The sequence below is a fragment of the Taudactylus pleione genome, unplaced genomic scaffold (assembly GCF_031769625.1).
Source record: "Taudactylus pleione unplaced genomic scaffold, aTauple2 ptg001827l, whole genome shotgun sequence".
Lineage (NCBI taxonomy): Eukaryota > Metazoa > Chordata > Amphibia > Anura > Myobatrachidae > Taudactylus > Taudactylus pleione.
In genome coordinates, this window is record NW_028286224.1 from 1,736,783 (window position 1) to 1,755,347 (window position 18,565).

Consider the following 18,565-nt stretch of genomic DNA (forward strand, 5'->3'; position numbering starts at 1 on the left):
AGGAGAAGCAGTTGGGCGGTGATGGTGGCGGGGCCAGATGGTTTGCATCATTAAAAGCCTGCCCCTCACGGTAAAATGCTGCAATTACTGCCTATTTAAATAGGGGGTGGGACCAAATGTTGCAAATCTTATAGAATTGCATCATTAAGCTCCGCCCTTTACCTGCAGGACTGCCGTTCCCCAAGAAAATTCTCCCCATCCTGCCCACTTCAATTTAATTTAATTGTTATCTCCATATTTAAAATGAGAGCATTATTATGTGACAAGTAATAAGAAGAAGCTTGATAGTTACCAATTTCTGTAGTTTGGTTCTTCAGGCTGTTATTAACAATTTAATTTATAATTCTTCATAGTTTTCCCTGTGTTATGTGACTACCACAGCATCCACGGTCACATGTGCATGATGTAGTGAGCAGAGAGGCTTTGGAGTGCCCCTTTCAGCTCTGTCTGCACTATAATTTCCTCCACTCCTTCCCTCTATGTGGAATATTTATCACAATCCACATTTTTAATGCAAAAGTGCTAAATATTTTTGCCTAAATTCGCAAAGTGAAAACTAATATTTTCACGTGAATTTACCTATTATTTCTTGCCATGAGATGGGCTTCGATAAGAGGCTGTCCTAGCGAAGAGCTGGAAGCAGTGTTATAGTGTAACGCTATCAGGGCCAAGCTTGGATATGACATTACCTATTGGAACCAAGCTTGGTAAATCTGGCAGCATAGCAGTGCCAAACCTATGGGGGCTGCATTTGCTGTCAGAAATGGAGGGATCACAGCAGATATTGTAGATTTCTTCTGCAATCCCTCCTTGGCACATCTGGAGGATGCACGGTATTTGCGGGTATCCCCCGAAAATGACTGTTCTCGTGAGTTTGTGTGTCTGTCTTGCAGCCATACTTGTCCTCTAGAGAAGTAAAAAGGAAAAGGTAGACAATGATTTGTGGAAGAACATCTTATAAAAAGCAATGAAATGCATGCTTGTATGATATATATAACTCCACAGCAGGTGCGACACTCGTGGCTCAAATTTTCAATGCGGCAACAACATCATTAACGTTTCAGTGTATTTTATTTCACACTGTCATCAGAATAATATTATTCTGATGACAGTGTGAAATAAAATACACTGAAACGTTAATGATGTTGTTGCTGCATTGAAAATTTGAGCCACGAGTGCCGCACCTGCTGTAGAGTTGTGTCGTCTTCTGACTGTGAGGGCACCGGGCTGTTCGTTTACTGGTTGCTGTGAGTGCCGGACCTGCTGCTATTTTACATATATATGTCTGACGAGTGTGTGCACTGTTATGATTTATTAATCACTTTTTCTGTCATGATCCATTGCGTCTGTGCTGTATGGGCAGATTTATAAGTGTGTGCCCTATGATGCCTCTAGTTGTATTTAGCTTGTTTTGGGGTTTATTGTGTGATACTTGTTGCTGCACTGGTTAGTTACAGTAATCTATTACTTTAGTCTCTTGTATGTGTACCAGTTGCCATAATTGTTGTATAGATTATTACATTCTCTGCGAGTGATTTACCAAATTTTCAGTCTGGATTCATCTCATTGACTATTAGGGTGGGTTGTCAGTCTGTTGTGGCTGCAACCCCTCATTTATATTGATATTTATATACATTTTTATTTTTTTTTATTTTTTTGTTTCTATGGAGCCTGTTAGACTTTATGATCTCTCTCCTCTATCCTATAGATACACTATGATTATGTCAATGTTCATCTAAATAGCCTGTTTAATTGGTCTTGAGAAAGGTTTGAGTTTTGAACCAAAACGTCAACCGCAATATTGGCTTCATTTGATGGATATACAATAAACTATATATGCTATTATCAAATTCGATTGGCGAGTGCCTCCTTCCAAAATATTGGATACACATATATATAATTTATACATAAAAAAAAAACCTTCTTAGTGGCAAGGCTGACTTAAAGTTATTAACCTTAAATTAAGTTGTCTATACAATTAACCCAAAGATAAGTAACAGAAGAGAATCCTCCTACTTAACTAGCAAGTGCCTTTTACTTCTGACTCGTATGACATTAACAATAAATGAGATTTATTTATAAGTTACCTAAGCAATCTGGCATCAAACACTGTCTCAACGTCTTGTAAAACTGAAGGTAGATATTTCAGAGCGGCAACCTGAAAAGACAATAAATCAGTACAATGGTATTACAAATTTTATGGTCTCCTGCTGGTCTGCCTTATAACATATTGACATGAAGTAGTGCCAGGAAAACTCTATAACAAAGCAACTATTATGTATGCATGAATCAGCAAGTCACTCATATCCTATAAATGTTTGATAGCATGCTATTGATGACTCCTCGAAACAAAAACTATTTAATATTTGTATCATTAAGTGCCAGAGTGAATTTTTTAGAATTCGCATCTTTTTATATGCTATCATTAATTTGTCTTCTACATTGCACTTCTGCAGTGATGTATCATTTGTGCTTTCAGAGTGAAATGACGGAATTCTGAGAAACATTAATTGCAGCGCAATTAGATGAGGCGCATGTGTAGGCAGTCTCAGGTTATTATTTGCGAAAAATACCCTGATTAGTGCGGTGAGAGGATTCACATGGACAAAGCATTCTCACCAGCTCTGCCCTGCATGCGATATTTGATACATGCTTGCAATGTATTCAAATATCTCAATGCGCACTTGGGCGAATTTCTCACTTCCCATTGGCATCTGAGATGCGGATTGTGATGAATATGCCCCGGAATGAGAAAATGAGTACTGTAGTTTACTATTGGCAAGCAGCTTACTTGATATGGGCTACAAGGCTCAGTGTAGTTAACCAAACATTAACAATGGTCAAGAAGATATTTGGCTACATTACAATTGCAATAATAGCACAAAGCAGACAGCACTATTAAAGCCAAGTGAGATCAATTAATTAATTGATTAATAATAGGAGTCATTTGTCATATAATAAAATGTATTAACATCAAGAAAAAGAAATAAAACAAATACTTAAAACATATATAGTAACCTCACAAATTAGATAGAACACATACATTGATAATGACCTCATGTGCAAATTAGGACAGGGGGTATATTCTACTTGTACAGGTTGGGTCTCCCATATCCAAAATGCTTGGGACCAGTGGTATTTTGGATATCGGAATATTCCGTATTTTGGAATATTTGCATAAAATAATGAAATATCTTGGGAATGGGACCCAAATCTAAACACAGAATGCATTTATGTGTTATATACACATTATGCACACCGCCTGAATGTAATTTTATACTATATTTTTATATAGTGCATCAAAAAAAATTTGTGTACATACATGAAACTCATTTATGTTTCAAATACACCTTATACACACAGCCTGAAGGTTATTTTATACTATATTTTTAATAATTTGTGCTTTAAACAAAGTTTGTGTACATTGAACCACCACAAAGCAAAGATTTCACTTTCTCAGTCATGCTAAAAATATTCCGTATTTTGGAATATTCCGTATTTCGGAAAATTTGGATATGGGAGACTCAACCTGTATTTAGGTAAAGTCTTGGTAGAATCCAAAGACTCACAATTTATACTAGTTTCTGCCGTAATTGTATTACCAGTGTGCATCAAGAGCAATTGTGAACTGAAAAGAATGTGAAATACGTGTTTATACTAATTGCATAAGTCCAGAATGCTATGCGTATGCTGAAAGCTGAGATATTTAAAGGCTAGTTGCCTCATTAAAAATAATATATATATATATATATATATATATATATATATATACTAGGGGTGAGCGGGTTCGGATTTCTGAAATCCGAACCCCCCCGAGCCCCCCCGATCCGAGTCCGATCCGAGTCAGGCTCGACTTTTCCCGCCTGACTCGGATCTGAAATCGAGGCAAAACGTCATCTTCCCGCCTTCCGAGTCTCGCGGGTTTTGGATCCTATATAAGGTACCCGCGTCGGCGCCATTTTCTCACTCGGCTGTGGACAGTGAAGAGGGAGGGTGGGAGTTAGGGCTGGCTGGGCTGTGTAGTGTAGTGTAGTGTAGTGCAGAGTAGTGTTGTGTTGTGCTGTGCTGCGCTGTGCTGCTGTTGTCCACTACTTCAAAGTCCATAGGGGCTGGCTGTGTTGTGCTGTGCTGCTGTTGTTAATAGGGGCTGTGTCCACTACTTCAAAGTCCATAGGGGCTGGCTGGACTGTGTTGTGCAGTCAGTTGTCCATAGGGGCTGTGTCCACTCCAAAGTCCTGTGCAGTGTCCCAGTCCTAAAGGGGTGCTGTAGTGTTGTCCAGGGGGTGCTCTGTCCATCAGGGGTGCTCCCGCCAAGTGCTAAAAAAATAATATTTTTTTTGTGTTTGTGAATTGTGTGCGCAGTAGCCGCACGTGCATCAACAAAGTAGTGCCAAGCGTGCGCCTGTGTCATAAGTAAAGTGCCGGCTGGCTTGACCGTTAAAGGGTGCTGTAACCCCCAAAGTACACTCCAGTCCAAACCAAAAAAAATATTATTTTCTGTGTTCGTGAATTGTGTGCGCAGTAGCCACACGTGCATCAACAAAGTAGTGCCAAGCGTGCGCCTGTGTCATAAGTAAAGGGCCGGCTGGCTTGACCGTTAAAGGGTGCTGTAACCCCCAAAGTACACTCCAGTCCAAACCCAAAAAAAAATTATTTTCTGTGTTTGTGAATTGTGTGCGCAGTAGCCGCACGTGCATCAACAAAGTAGTGCCAAGCGTGCGCCTGTGTCATAAGTAAAGGGCCGGCTGGCTTGACCATTAAAGGGTGCTGTAACCCCCAAAGTACACTCCAGTCCAAACCAAAAAAAAAATTATTTTCTGTGTTTGTGAATTGTGTGCGCAGTAGCCGCACGTGCATCAACAAAGTAGTGCCAAGCGTGCGCCTGTGTCCCATAAGTAAAGAGCCGGCTGGCTCATTTCTTAAAGGGTGGTGTAACCCACAAAGTGCACTAGTCTCCAACAAAAATAAAAAATTATTTTCTGTGTTTGTGTGCGCCTTAGCCGCACGTATATATCAATATAACATAAATGGAGGACCAAACTTTCTCCGATAAAAATAAAATAGTGAAAGATCAAGAACCACTTCCTCCTAGTGCTGAAGCTGCTGCCACTAGTCATGACATAGACGATAACATGCCATCAACGTCGTCTGCCAAGGCCGATGCCCAATGTCATAGTAGAGGGCACATACAATCCCAAATGACAAAGTTCAGGAAAATGACCTTGAAAAAAACATTTAAATCATCTGAAGAGAAACGTAAACTTGCCAATAAGCCATTTACGACACGGAGTGGCAAGGAACGGCTAAGGTCTTTCCCTATGTTCATGACTAGTGGTTCAGTTTCACATGACGATGGAAGCCCTCCTCCCGCTAAAAAAATCAAAAGAGTTAAGCTGGCAAAAGCACAGCGAAGAACTGTGCGTTCTAAGAAGATATCACAAATCCCCAAGGAGAGTCCAAGTGTGGTGGCGGTTGCGATGCCTGACCTTCCCAGCACTGTACGGGAAGAGGTGGCTCTTTCCACCATTTGCACGCCCCCTGCAAGTGCTGAAAGGAGCAACCACAGTCCACTTGCTGATATGCAAATTGAAGATGTCACTGTTGAAGTACAACAGGATGAGGATACTGGTGTAGCTGGCACTGAGGAGGAAGTTGGCGAGGAGGATTCTGATGGTGATGTGGTTTGTTTAAATCAGGCTCCGGGGGAGACAGTTGTTGTCCGTGGGATGAAAAAGACCATCACGGTCATGCCTGGGCAGAAGACCAAACATTCCACCTCTTTGGTCTGGCAATATTTCTATCCAAATCCGGACAACTGTCTTGCCATATGTACCATATGTAAAGGTGAAATAAGTAGGGGTAGGGACGTTAACCACCTAGGAACATCCTCCCTTATACGGCACCTGCAGCGCGTTCATAAAAAGTTTCTGTCAAGTTCAGAAACTTTGGCTCAGACCGTAAGCAGTCCAGGGTCACCTAAATCCCTTTTTCCTGTTTTATCCAAGGAATCGGTGGATGAGGAGGATGAGGACGACATCTTGCCTCCGTAGAACCAGTTTGTGCAGGGACACATTAATTGCCAGCTTGTTTTGTGGGGGCCCAAACGAACCAATCATTTCAGCCACAGTCATGTGGCAGACCCTGGCGCTGAAATGATTGGTTTGTTAAGTGTGCATGTCCTATTTATACAACATAAGGGTGGGTGGGAGGGCCCAAGGACAATTCCATCTTGCACCTCTTTTTTTTCTTTGCAGTATGTACTGTTTGGGGCCTAGTTTTTCAAACTGCCATCCTGTCTGCCACTGCAGTGTCACTCCTAGATGGGCCACGTGTTTGTGCCGCCCACTCGTGTCGCTTAGCATAGTCATCCAGCTACCTTGGTGCAACTTTTTGGCCATAAAAACAATATTGTGAGGTGTGAGGTGTTCAGAATAGACTGGAAATGAGTGGAAATGAAGGTTATTGAGGTTAATAATAGCATAGGAGCAGAAAAACCCACAAATTCTGTGATTTTAGCTGTTTTTATGCTTTTTAAAAAAAAATACAGATCCAAAACACAAAACCCAGAACCCAAAACACGGAAGGGTGGTTTTGGCAAAACCAATCCAGATCCAAAACACGAAGAAAGATCCAGATCCAAAACCAAAACACGAAAAGTGGCCGGTGCACACCCCTAATATATACACTATATATATATATATATATATATATATATATATATATTACATTATTTAAACAGTAAGGAATATTTTTGAGCAAACTTAATGGCCTTTCTGGATTTTTATTTCATTAAGACTCTGTCTAAAGGCCTCTCATCCTGTGCAGTACAGAATGCAATATTTACCCTATCTCCCTTGCCACATCCCTTTCACATGTCATTTCACATTTTCATGTCATTGGGGTTTCAAATAAAAAGCAATTGCTGGAGAGAATAGACAGGTACAATACAGAGAGTAGCCAAAAAAACCCATATGGGTTATTCTTAACATGAATGACCCTTAAGGGCTATGAATTTAAATAGATATAAAAATAGAACATCCCACTTATTTCCAGTATGTAGCTGTGACAGCTTATCCTATTGTAAAATTTCTAAATGGTTTTGTCAGGGAGTCAGTGATGCAAGTATAGCGCTATGTGACCCTCCAACCCACGTGCATCAGTCCTGATATCAGGGCAGGCAAACTGCAACGGAAATCTCTATTCTAAATAGATTAGGCTATTAAAGTACCTCTTTCTGTAACCGGAACATTTAGCTAGTGTTTAAAGCTGCTTGTAGATAGAGGAAGGGATTTTCTTTCACTCTGAAACAGGTAAGAAGATGAGCTTTGCTCAAGACCACAGCACTTATCATAAAACAATAATTGCAATGGTTCTGTTTTAGTGGCCACATGTATTTTTATTATGCAGTTGACAAGTAAACATATAGAGTACTCCCTGCATAATAGTAAATTCAGACATAAGACATGCCGAGATCCCGGCCGCCACAATACCGACAGCGGCTTCCTGACAGTTAGAATCAGGTAAGTACTTTAACTCTAACCTGTAACCCTCCCCTTAACCCACCTTACCCACAGGCTAACCCTAACTCTCCCCTCCTGCAGCCTAACCCTAACCTTCCCCTCCCGCAGCCCAACCCTCCCTTTCTGCAGCCTAACCCTAACCCTCTCCCTAGTGCCTAACCCTCCCCTTAGCCCTAACCCACCTATTCCGCAGCTTAACCCTAACCCTACTCCCTCAGCCTGATTCTAACCCTACAACTCCCCCACAGCAGTCTATTTGCAGTTTATTATCCATACAGGAGTACAGGAGTCGGAAAACAATCATTTTTGTGGTTGATGAGCAGGAGAGTAACAACCCTTTGTGGAACGTTTCTTGTGTCTTCTCTCCGAGCATGTGCCAGAGAGAAGTAATTACAACTAAGGGTGACGCTGACTTGTATACAAACTGAACACATCTCTGTCTGTGTCTGAAAGGACGTAGCTGGTTTGTAAGGGCATATAGACAGAATTACGGACTATGCATAGATGTGGATACATATAAATAAGCCTATTATCAGAGAGATCGCTTGCACCAAGATGATGACAATGAAATCAAGCCTACAGATAGTTGCAGTTTGACCACTAAGATACGTACAACCATGCATATGGACAAATATATGCATGTGGTTTCATGCACATACTGTAATACAGGACCAGTTACAGCTGACTTGCTTTCAACTCTGTATCAGCAGTAGCACCAAGACTTCCAACAGGCCAGGGTGTGGTCACAGGAAGGGGTACAGTCAGGGGCGGATTGGGATGAAAAACCAGCCCGGGATATTTATGGAAGCAGCCCTAATGGGGACGGGGTCTTTTGAGGGGGTGGTGTCTGTCGAGGGGGGTGGGACCCCTCCTCATATGGCCTGATTCGTAGCATTGGACGCAGTAGCAGCCTTTCTTGCGTCTTTTGCAGTTGGGTCTGCGACTTTATGCTAATTACACTACAATACCCTCCCCTGGTGTACATATGTGCTTTCGAATATGCAAGGACTAAAATGCCCATTGTCAGTGTCTACAGACACTACAATCATGCTTTGTGCATCTTTAGACGCCGCCATCGGTCGCTCTTTTAAACTTTCCCCAGCCCTATGCTAGATGGAGATCATCCATCTGTGTTTTGCCTCCAATGTGAGCAATTCAGCGTCTCTATAGCCAACCCCCTGTAATCGCCCAGGAACCCCCAAAACATTTCGAATACACTTCTTGGTTCATGCGTCTGAATCTGTACGTACATTGTCGGGACGCATGTGCGGTGTAACTCAGACACATGCGTAGATGAAAAGCAATGCGCAAGAAAAAAATAAAACACATTGGCCCCCACAGGAAAAGAACAATCACATTGGCACCTACAGAAAGCAATGAAACAGACTGACACCCCGCACCCCCAAAGCCCCCCATCCCCCCGATAGGAAAAACAAACAAAAAAAAAAACGCATTAGCCCCCACAAGAAAACATAAAACACATTGGCCCCCACAGATGAAAAAAAAAAACATTGGCTCCTGCAGGAAAAAAAATTAAAACAAATTGGCCTCCATGAGAAAAAATGGGGTGAGCAGTGTACATACCTGTGGCCAGGAAGTATGGTGAGTAGTGTATGACCCGGACCTGGGGGATATTGTATGTCTAGGGGCCAGGGAGAAGGGTAAGATCCGGAGGCCTGGGGGTATGGTGGGTTACGGGTATGTTCCAGAGGCAGGGATGGTCGTTAGGGTGGGTACTGTATTTTGAGGTCATGGGGTAATCTGGTTATTCATTCGCCACCACCGAAGCCAGCTCATGGAGCATGAGCTCCATACACTCTGCCACGGACAGTATGGGAGTAATAGTGTAAAGCAGGGGGCAGGGTGAGAGTAGTAGTGTGGAGCAGGGGGCAGGGTGGGGGTAGTAGTGTGGAGCAAGGGGCAGGGTGGGAGTAGTAGTGTGGAGCAGGGAGCAGGGTGGGAGTAGTAGTGTTTAGCAGGGGGCAGGGTGGGAGTAGTAGTGTGGAGCAAAAGGGGCAGGGTGGGAGTAGTAGTGTGGAGCAGGGGGCAGGGTGGGAGTAGTAGTGTGGAGCAGGGGGCAGGATGAAATAGTAGTATTTGGGGCAGGATGGGAGTAAAAGTCATCAGCATGGGCAAGATGGGTGTAGAAGTGAGTAACAGGGTGGGAGTAGTGGTGGGAATAAGCGGGCAGGATGGGCTGGGAAGAAAGCTGAACATGCATCACCTCCACTTCACGCAGGGGTCACCTTCGATCCGCAGGCCGTGCCTCTCCCGTGCTGACAGTAGCCAGGATGCACAGTGAGTGGACAGCTCCTGCCACCCTCGTGACGTCCTGCTACTCCGGCTTCTACTCTACACAGCTGCAGCCTGCACACACCCCTTGCCCTTTCAACCCCGTATGGTCCATCATGGATCCCGTAGCCCCGAGGGATGGCCCGGCCTCGATCATTCTACAGAGACAGGGCATCTGACGGCGTGTGGCTAAGGCTGAGGGGGCTGACGGCGGGGCGGCTAGGGATGAGCGAAAAGGGGATTTATCCGCAACCCTGAGGGAGTGGAGGAAACTGTACAGCACAGTGTTTGTGTAGCCGGGAAGCACGGCAGCCCAGCAGAGGGGATGAAGGGACCGGCCCAGCGGTAACTTACCCGCTTTCCCGGCGGCCCAATCCGCCCCTGGGTACAGTCAGGCCCGGATTAAGGCCCACATGGGCCTGGAGCTGAAACTGTTCAAGGGCCTATACTGAGAAGGGGAAGAGCTGTGATCGGTGCTATGTGGGTGTGGTCAAAGTCACCTTGGTGTGTACACTACCTACACTATGAGACACAGTGTCTCCCTAACTATATAGAAATAGAAAAATTGCATAATTGTTTTTAGGGGGAAAACTAGAAAAAATATTTAAATACTTAAAATTTATGGCCAGTTAGTCAGCTGGTAATCATGCTGTCATGTGATGGGCCTATTTTTATGTGGAGGCCTGGAGCTGTAGCTCCATTCACCCCATTGTCAATCTGGCCATGGGTACAGTTACTCCCCATCATTCAGAGATGAGCAGTTCAGTTTTGCTGAAAACCAAACACACCAGAACCTTGGGGTTCAGAGTCGAACTGAGACCGCGTAGAACTGAGTCTCAACTTGGGTCTTCTCACAAGTTCAGAAGTTGGATCTAAAAACAATATATCGCATATTTTGGATTGCATGTAAGTTCCTCCTTCGTGATTTCAGGTGCTGTGAGGTGGTCAAGATTGGTTAGATTCAGATGCTCTCTGGAGGAGACTGAGTTTGATGACGTTTCTGCGCATGTAAGAATATATGGCTGAAGAGACCTACGAGTGAGTGCAGAAGGGTGGCTAGTACTCCGGTTAGGACCGGGAGATAACTGGACTCCAGATGAAGGGAGGACGGCTGGTACTCCGGTTAGTACCGGGAGGTAACTGGACTCCAGATGAATGGAGGTCGGCTGGTTCTCCGGGTTAGGACCGGGAGGTAACTGGACTCCAGATGAATGGAGGAAAGATAGTACTTCGTTTAGGACAGGGAGGTAACTGGACTCCAGATGAATAGAGGACGGCTGGTAACACTGAGTGGTAGCTAACTGAGGGAACAGTAATACACTGAGAAGCACAGTAAGAAGCACACACAGCAAGCTATGAGTCCTGTTTCACTGGCAATTTGAAGTCCCTTTATACGGGCTGCTGGAAGCTGACGGGCTGAATCTGAAAGGAAGCTGCTCCATTGGTGGAGACATCACATGATTAAATCCAAGATGGTTGCGCCCATCTTCACCGGTGAGCGGCAGCTGATCCACGTTGGTCGCCGGACCTGCTGCAGCAGGGGAACAGCAGAGCCCAATGGAGACCAGAGGAGACACAGATGGAGCCAGCCAGAGATGATGCCGCAGCCTCCTGTGAATGCCGCGGGAGAGTACCCACAAAGGTAAACAGCGGGGTCTGATTCTGGGGTCTCAGTGGCATGTGACAGTACCCTCTTTTCCATGAGTGGCCTCATGACACTTTTTGGGCTTTTGAGAAAACTTGTATGAAATGCCTTGATTAGACGAGGAGCATGAACGTCAGAAGAGTTAAGCCAAATTCTCTCCTCCGGACCGTATCCTTTCCAATCGATGAGGTATTGAAGATGACTGAAACGATAACAGGAATCTAGGATTCTTTTGACTTTGAATTCTTCACTTTGCTGAGTTTGAACACCAGGAGTTTTGGGAAGAACTTTCTGGAATCTGTTTAAAATTAGAGGCTTTAGGAGGGATATGTGAAAGAAATTTGGGACACGAACAAATGGTGGTAGTCTTAATTTGTAGGCCACTAGATTTAGAACTCTGATAATTGGAAATGGACCAATGTAACGGGGAGCCAGTTTCATAAAGGGAACTCGAGTCTGAGCTTGCCAGTGGAAAGCCAAATCATATCTCCAGATTGGAAACTTGGCACAGCCCATCTCTTGCGATCAGTGAATCTCTTGTACCGAACTGAGGCTTTGGTCATGACTGAATCCACTTTCCTCCATATGTCAGAAAATTGTTGGAGAGATACCTTGGCGTGGGCACATTCAATCCTGGGAGTAGTGAGAATTCTGGAACTCGAGGATGTTGACCGAACACCGTGAGAAAGGGAGTAGATTTAGTAGAAGCATGATAATGATTGTTATGGGCGAACTCAGCCCATGGGAGAAGCTCAAACCAGTCATCTTGAGAGGAAGAGATGGAGATGCGAAGAAATTGCTCCAGGTCCTGGTTGACTCTTTCAGTCTGCCCGTTGGTTTGAGGATGATATGCGGTGACCCAGATTGTGTTGTGACCTCGAGATGGAGGAAGGTCAGTAATGAAATCCATAGATAAGTGTGTCCATGGCTGTAATGGAATGGATAGTGGCCGGAGTTGCCCTGGAGGAGCTTGTCAAGGCACTTTGTGTTGAGCACACTTGACACATGAAGAGACATAGGATCTTACATCCACTTTCATTGTAGGCCACCAATAAGATCGCTGGATGAATTCAAGAATCTTGTCCATTCTTACATGTCCAGAGAAATAGGAAGCATGTGCCCATTGAAGTAGCTTCTTACGGAGGTTAGAAGCAACAAAAGTTTTCCCAACAGGAGGTGTCGGAAACAAATTGGTAGAAGCGAAAGTAGTTGGATCCAAGATTGGATGAGACTGTTTCCAGGGTAGATCCGGGTCACTCTCCATGGAGAGAGAGAGAGTACGTCAGCTTTGCAATTTTGTGATCCAGGGCAATAGGAGAGTTTAAAGTTGAATTTAGAAAAGAACATCGACCATCTGGCTTGCCGAGGGTTTAAACAATTTGCAGATTTAAGATATAACAGATTCTTGTGGTCTGTATAAATGGTGATTGGAAATTGAGCCCCCTCTAAAAGATATCGCCATTTTTCGAGCGCCAGTTTTATGGTGAGCAGCTCTTGGTCACCAATAGAATAGTTCCTCTCTGCTGGCAAGAACTTCCGAGAAAAGAATCCACAGGAATAAAGCTTTTCAACTTCAAATTGTTGGGAGAGAACTGCTCCGACACCTTCAGAGGAGGCATCCACTTCCAGGATGAATGGTCGAGTTGAATCTGGTTGCTTTAAGACGGGAGCATAGATGAACACTTGTTTAAGGACTTGAAATGCAGAAGTAGCTTCAACGGACCATTTAGTTGGATCTGCACCTTTGCAGGTGAGGGCTGTGGTAGGTGCTACCAACATTGAAAACCCCTTCACAAGTTTGCGATAATAGTTGGCGAAGCCTAAGAACCGCTGTATGGTTTTCACGGATGATGGAAGAGACCAATCAAGAATGGTTGTAGTTTTGTGGGATCTATTTCAAGACCCGTTCCAGAGATGATGTACCCCAGGAGTGGTACACTTGACACTTCAAATAGACATTTCTCCAGCTTGCAGAAGAGTTGGTTGGAGCGTAATCTCATAAGGACCTCTTTTACCTGATCCCGATGACTCTTCAGATCCTGAGAAAAAATCAAGATGTCGTCCAAGTAGACGACCACACATTTGTACAGGAGATCTCTGAAAATGTAGTTGACAAAGAATTGGAAGACAGCCGGGGCATTGCAGAGGCCGAAGGGCATAACGAGATATTCATAATGCCCATCCCATATGTTGAAGGATGTTTTCCATTTATCTCCGGGGCGAATACGGAACAAATTATAGGCTCCTCTTAAGTCAAGCTTGGTGAAAACTGTGGCTCCTTTGACCTTATCGAACAATTTGGTTATAAGAGGAATGGGGTAGCGATTCTTTATGGTTAAGTCATTAAGACCTTGATAATGGATACATGGGCGAAGACCACCATCTTTCTTTTTTTACGAAGAAAAATCCAGTCCCAGCTGGAGACGTAGAAGATCGAATGAAGCCTTTACTTAAATTTTCCTGGATATACTCCAATTTGGCTTGAGTCTCGTGTAAAGATAGTGGATATATTCATCCTCAGGGAGGATTTCGCGATGGGCAGGTAATAAACCTGCGTTCTGTTTACTGAAGACATCTTGGAAATCTGTGTAGGACTTGGGCAGGCCCGGAGGACCCTGTAGGGCAGAGGATTGAGCAGGTACTACCTGATGAAGGCAGTTCTTGAAACAAACTGGACTCCAGGAGGTTTTATCTGCATATTAGACCAATCAATTTGTGGAGAATGTTTCTGTAGCCAGCGTAGGCTGAGAACTAGGGAATGAGAGGCTTTGGGAATCACTAGGAAGGACAATTCCTCAGAGTGGAGCACCCCAATGGTGAGTTTAAGTGGCATTGTACGATGAGTAATGGTACCACATGTAATGCGACTACCATTAATGGCAGTTAACGTGATAACTCGAGGTAATGCTTCGATGGGAATTTGATGTTTGAGGACAAAGTCTGAAGTTACAAAATTCCCTGCAGCCCCGGAGTCCAATAAGGCTAGAACGACTTTGGATTCCCTGGAGAACTCCACCTGTTCTTGGAGGGTAGAGTCAGACTTCCTAAGTGAGTCGATGGCTACTCCTAACTTAACTTCTCTGTCGTTAGTTAGGAGGAGGCGTTTCCCGGAAGGATCGGACAGGATTTAACTAGGTGTCGGGCCGAACCACAGTACATGCAAAGATTCTCTTTCTGTCTTTTTGACCACTCCGGCTGATATATGAAAACGGTTGACTTGCATGGGTTCTTCACCCATGCGAGGAGAAGGCAAATGAGGAACTGGACGTGGTCTTCCACGGTCAAATCTGCCCCTCTCTGGGGCACGTTCTCTATGTCGTAGGTCCACCTTATTGCAGAGAGAAATTAAGTCATCAAATTTAGGCGGAAGGTCACGGGAAGCCAGATCATCTTTGAGCCTCTCAGAAAGCCCACTCCAAAAGGCTGCAATGAGGGCGTCCTTATTCCAGTTGAGTTCTGAAGCCAAGGCTCGGAAGTGAACGACATACTGTCCGACAGTTTTGCTGCCTTGCCGGAGATGTAGAATATCTGTCGAGGCGGAAGTGGTTTTCCCAGGTTCATCGAAGATCCTGCAAAATGTGGAAATGAATTCAGGGTAGTTAGCAAGTAGAGGATCCGATTTTTCTCAGAGGGGCGAGGCCCAATCAAGTGCTTGCCCAGAGAGCAGAGAGATAATGTAGGCTACTCAGGTTCTGGCTGTCAGGAAGTTGGCAGGTTGAAACTCAAAATTAATCTTGCACTGGTTTAGGGACACCGGACCTGCTGCAGCAGAGGAACAGCAGAGACCAATGGAGACCAGAGGAGGAGACACAGACAGAGCCAGCTGGAGCTGATGCCACAGCCTCCTGTGAACGCCATGGGAGAGTGCCCGCAATGATAAATAGCAGGGTCTAATTCTGGGTTTCGGTGGCGTGTGACAATTCTATAAAATGATAGCTATAATATGATTGGTTGCTATTGCTATTTAGCGTCTCCACCATTGTGTGGGTATTAATACCAGTATTTAACAGGCTGTAAATATTTCTAAGACCGTCTGTTTAGAGATCTAAAGCATACATGGCTCCATCAACAAATATATACCACACCGTGCTTACAAACTATTATTTTTATGGCAACAAATTCTTGACAATCAGGGGCGTAACAGGGCTTAGCAGTGCCCTGTGTAGGCCCCTACCCCTTTTAGCATGATGTCATGACATTGCACATAGGAGGCCAGACCTTGCCCATAATCCTCCATTCAGTTAAAAGAGTTATAAATGTGTGGGAAGTGACAGCGTAATACCCAGTAGTGTCACCCCATGTATGACAAAGATCTACTTGCCTGCAAACATGAGGAACACATGTCCTGGCTCTATGACCAGCAGCATGCACAATGCTGCAGATTATACAACTATATTAAGCTTGTGGATCACAATGAAGTGTGAACAGAATAATGAATCAACCAGCCTACGGCATTCTGAGACACAGTTATGGTTATGATGCCTAATCAGAAAAATACAAGGACTCTTGGCTTGATGCCATTAATCTTGGCCCATGCATCGTAAATTCAAAAGTCGTCTTCAAAACCAAATGAAGGTCTGGGTAGTATTCAGGATGTAGGACATGTAGGTTATGGTTCCTAGCAGCTGACGGTTAAAAGATTTCACCAACAATTCATTTATCTCTCATGTCTCCAGTTTCCACTGTTTGACCTCATTCAAACCATACCACAACACCAGTAGCTGCTCAATACAAGACACTTACCAATGGTTTCTTTAATATTGGTGGTTGATAATGTTTCCATCTCACATGAGCCACTTTCCCCAGAAGCAGACAATATTGTTGTTCCAATACTATGTACTAATTGTTCCCCACCACTCTTAGAGAGAGATTTATCAAACATTCTAAAGAGGACAAGTGAAAATGTTGCCTGTAGCAACCAATCAGATCACAGCTGTCATCTAGCTGATTGAATATTATGGGCAATGCAACAAGTTGTTCTCTTTGGAACCCTAGGGAAGTTCGACAGTCAAAAGATTGTCAATAGGTCGACACAAGATGGTCGACAGGCAAAAGGTCGACATGGTCAAAAGGCTTACTGACAAATGATCAACTGTCCGAAGGTCAACAGGGTTAAAAGGTTAATAGGTCCAAATGGTTGACACAGAAATGGTTTTTTGATGGTTTCTCGACATTTTCAAGGTTAGGGTGAGGGTTAGAGTTAAGCACTTGAGAGAGGGTTAAGCTACTGGAGGAGATGGTTGGGGTTAGCCACCAGAGGGAGGGTTAGGATTAGGCACTAGTGGAGGGTTAAGATTAGATAAAAGAAATGTGTTGACTATTTGAACGTGTCAACCTTTTAACCCTGTCAAAATTCTGCACTGTAGACCATTTGTCAGTCGACCTCATGTCCCCGTCGACCTTTTGACCATGTCGACCTTTTGCCTGTTGACCATCTGGCATCAACCTGTTGACTGTTGATCTATTATACCACACCCGTCCTCTTTACAAGGCTTGATAAATTCTCCCATTAGATTGTAAACTCAGTTAAGCAGGGCTTACTTTAACTTCTGTGTCACGTCATATTTATGTAATTAGTTTGTATCATTATTCCTTCATTGTACAGCACTGTGTAATAATTTAGCACTTTGAAACTAATATTAAAAATAATGACAGTAATAATGCTAACTATGCAGCATTGGAAATTTGAATATTGGGGGTATTATATGATGATGTTCTACCCTAAAATGTGTTGTGATGACACAAGGACAAATATTGCACTGGGGCAACTATATAGTGAATGAACACACAAGCTTGTGCACAGCGAAAAGTTTGGCTTTAACTATAGCTGTTTCTTTGTATTAGAAGGAAACTTATTTATAAAATCTCATCTCTTACATTTATCTGTAACCTTGGAAAATAAATCAAAATAACCCCTAATTGGCTTCTTTATTGTGGCCAATATATGGCGAGGATTAAAGACTTGAGTGTAAATCCCATGCTCCAAGGATTTGCTATTAGGTGTGATATAATCACCTTTATCCTCTGTTTCTGTTAAATCAATACAATTATAGAGCATGGTTTAACCTAACCGATGACATGTGAAATTAATTTTAAAACTCTCAGCCTCCCAGAGAGCCCAATATTGCAAATGTTGAAGATGAGACTTTTGCATGTAGAGATAAATATATGTTTCCTCCTTGCTGTAGTGCCTTCCCATACTAGTCTGTATAACTGTAACAGTTAATTATTTGTCAAAATCTGTCACATAATGAAAAAATGCAGATTATGCAAAACAACAACAACAATTATTCCCAAAACAACCATTAAACATGCCACTTAGACAGAATAGTTATAGAAAGTGCAATAAGCTACAGTAAGTTTAGAAGCTTATCATTTTATATATTAGAATGCTACAGAAGTACATTATCCCTAAATTATCTAAAATGGGTACAAAAGGAAAAATATATTCTCTGTGCTTTATACTAGAGATGTGCTCGGTCTTCCAAGTTTTAGTTTTGGTTCTATTCAACATCATGCCAAAACCACCCTCACCTGTTTTGGTTGTGATTCTGTTTTTTTTTTTAAATTGATAAAAACAGCTAAAATCATATAATTTCATCCTGTTTTTGTTCCTACAGTATTATTAACCTCAATAACATTAATTTCCAGTCATTTCCAGTCAATTTTGACCACCACACAGCTCACAATATTTTTCACCAATATTGGCCAAAGGCTGGCTGCCTAAACTAAGTGACAGAGCAGCGGCACAAACACAGTAGTCTAAAAGAATATAGCATGCCCAAGCACAGTGCAGGTAAATGGAACAATTGAGAAGATAAAAGTACAGTATGTAGTGGAAGGCAGGTAAAAAAAATGATCAATTGATTGAAGCTGGCCATACTACCTCCCTTCCCACCCCCATAATAAATTCATGAGGTGCAGAAGTTAAGTGTACACAGAGTGGATCAGCAGACAAAAAACTGGATCTCAGTGCAAGGCTTTTGGTTGTAAATGGCTACTGGATGCTCAAGCAAATTAGTGGGCAGACTTGTTCAGTCCAACAGACGGGCAACAGTGCTGCATATTACATTATATGGGCTACATAAGCAGAAGGCCTGTACATACG

At 43.3% G+C, this 18,565-nt stretch overlaps 1 protein-coding gene across 1 annotated transcript in view; it reads right to left on the minus strand.

Annotated features, from left to right (window-relative positions):
- Positions 1-18,565, minus strand: part of DOCK2 (dedicator of cytokinesis 2) — a 966,148-nt gene that overhangs the window by 565,539 nt on the left and 382,044 nt on the right. The window contains exon 24 of the mRNA XM_088465050.1: positions 2,088-2,158. Within this exon, the coding sequence (XP_088321176.1) occupies positions 2,088-2,158 (71 nt within the window). The remainder of the gene's footprint in view (positions 1-2,087; positions 2,159-18,565) is intronic.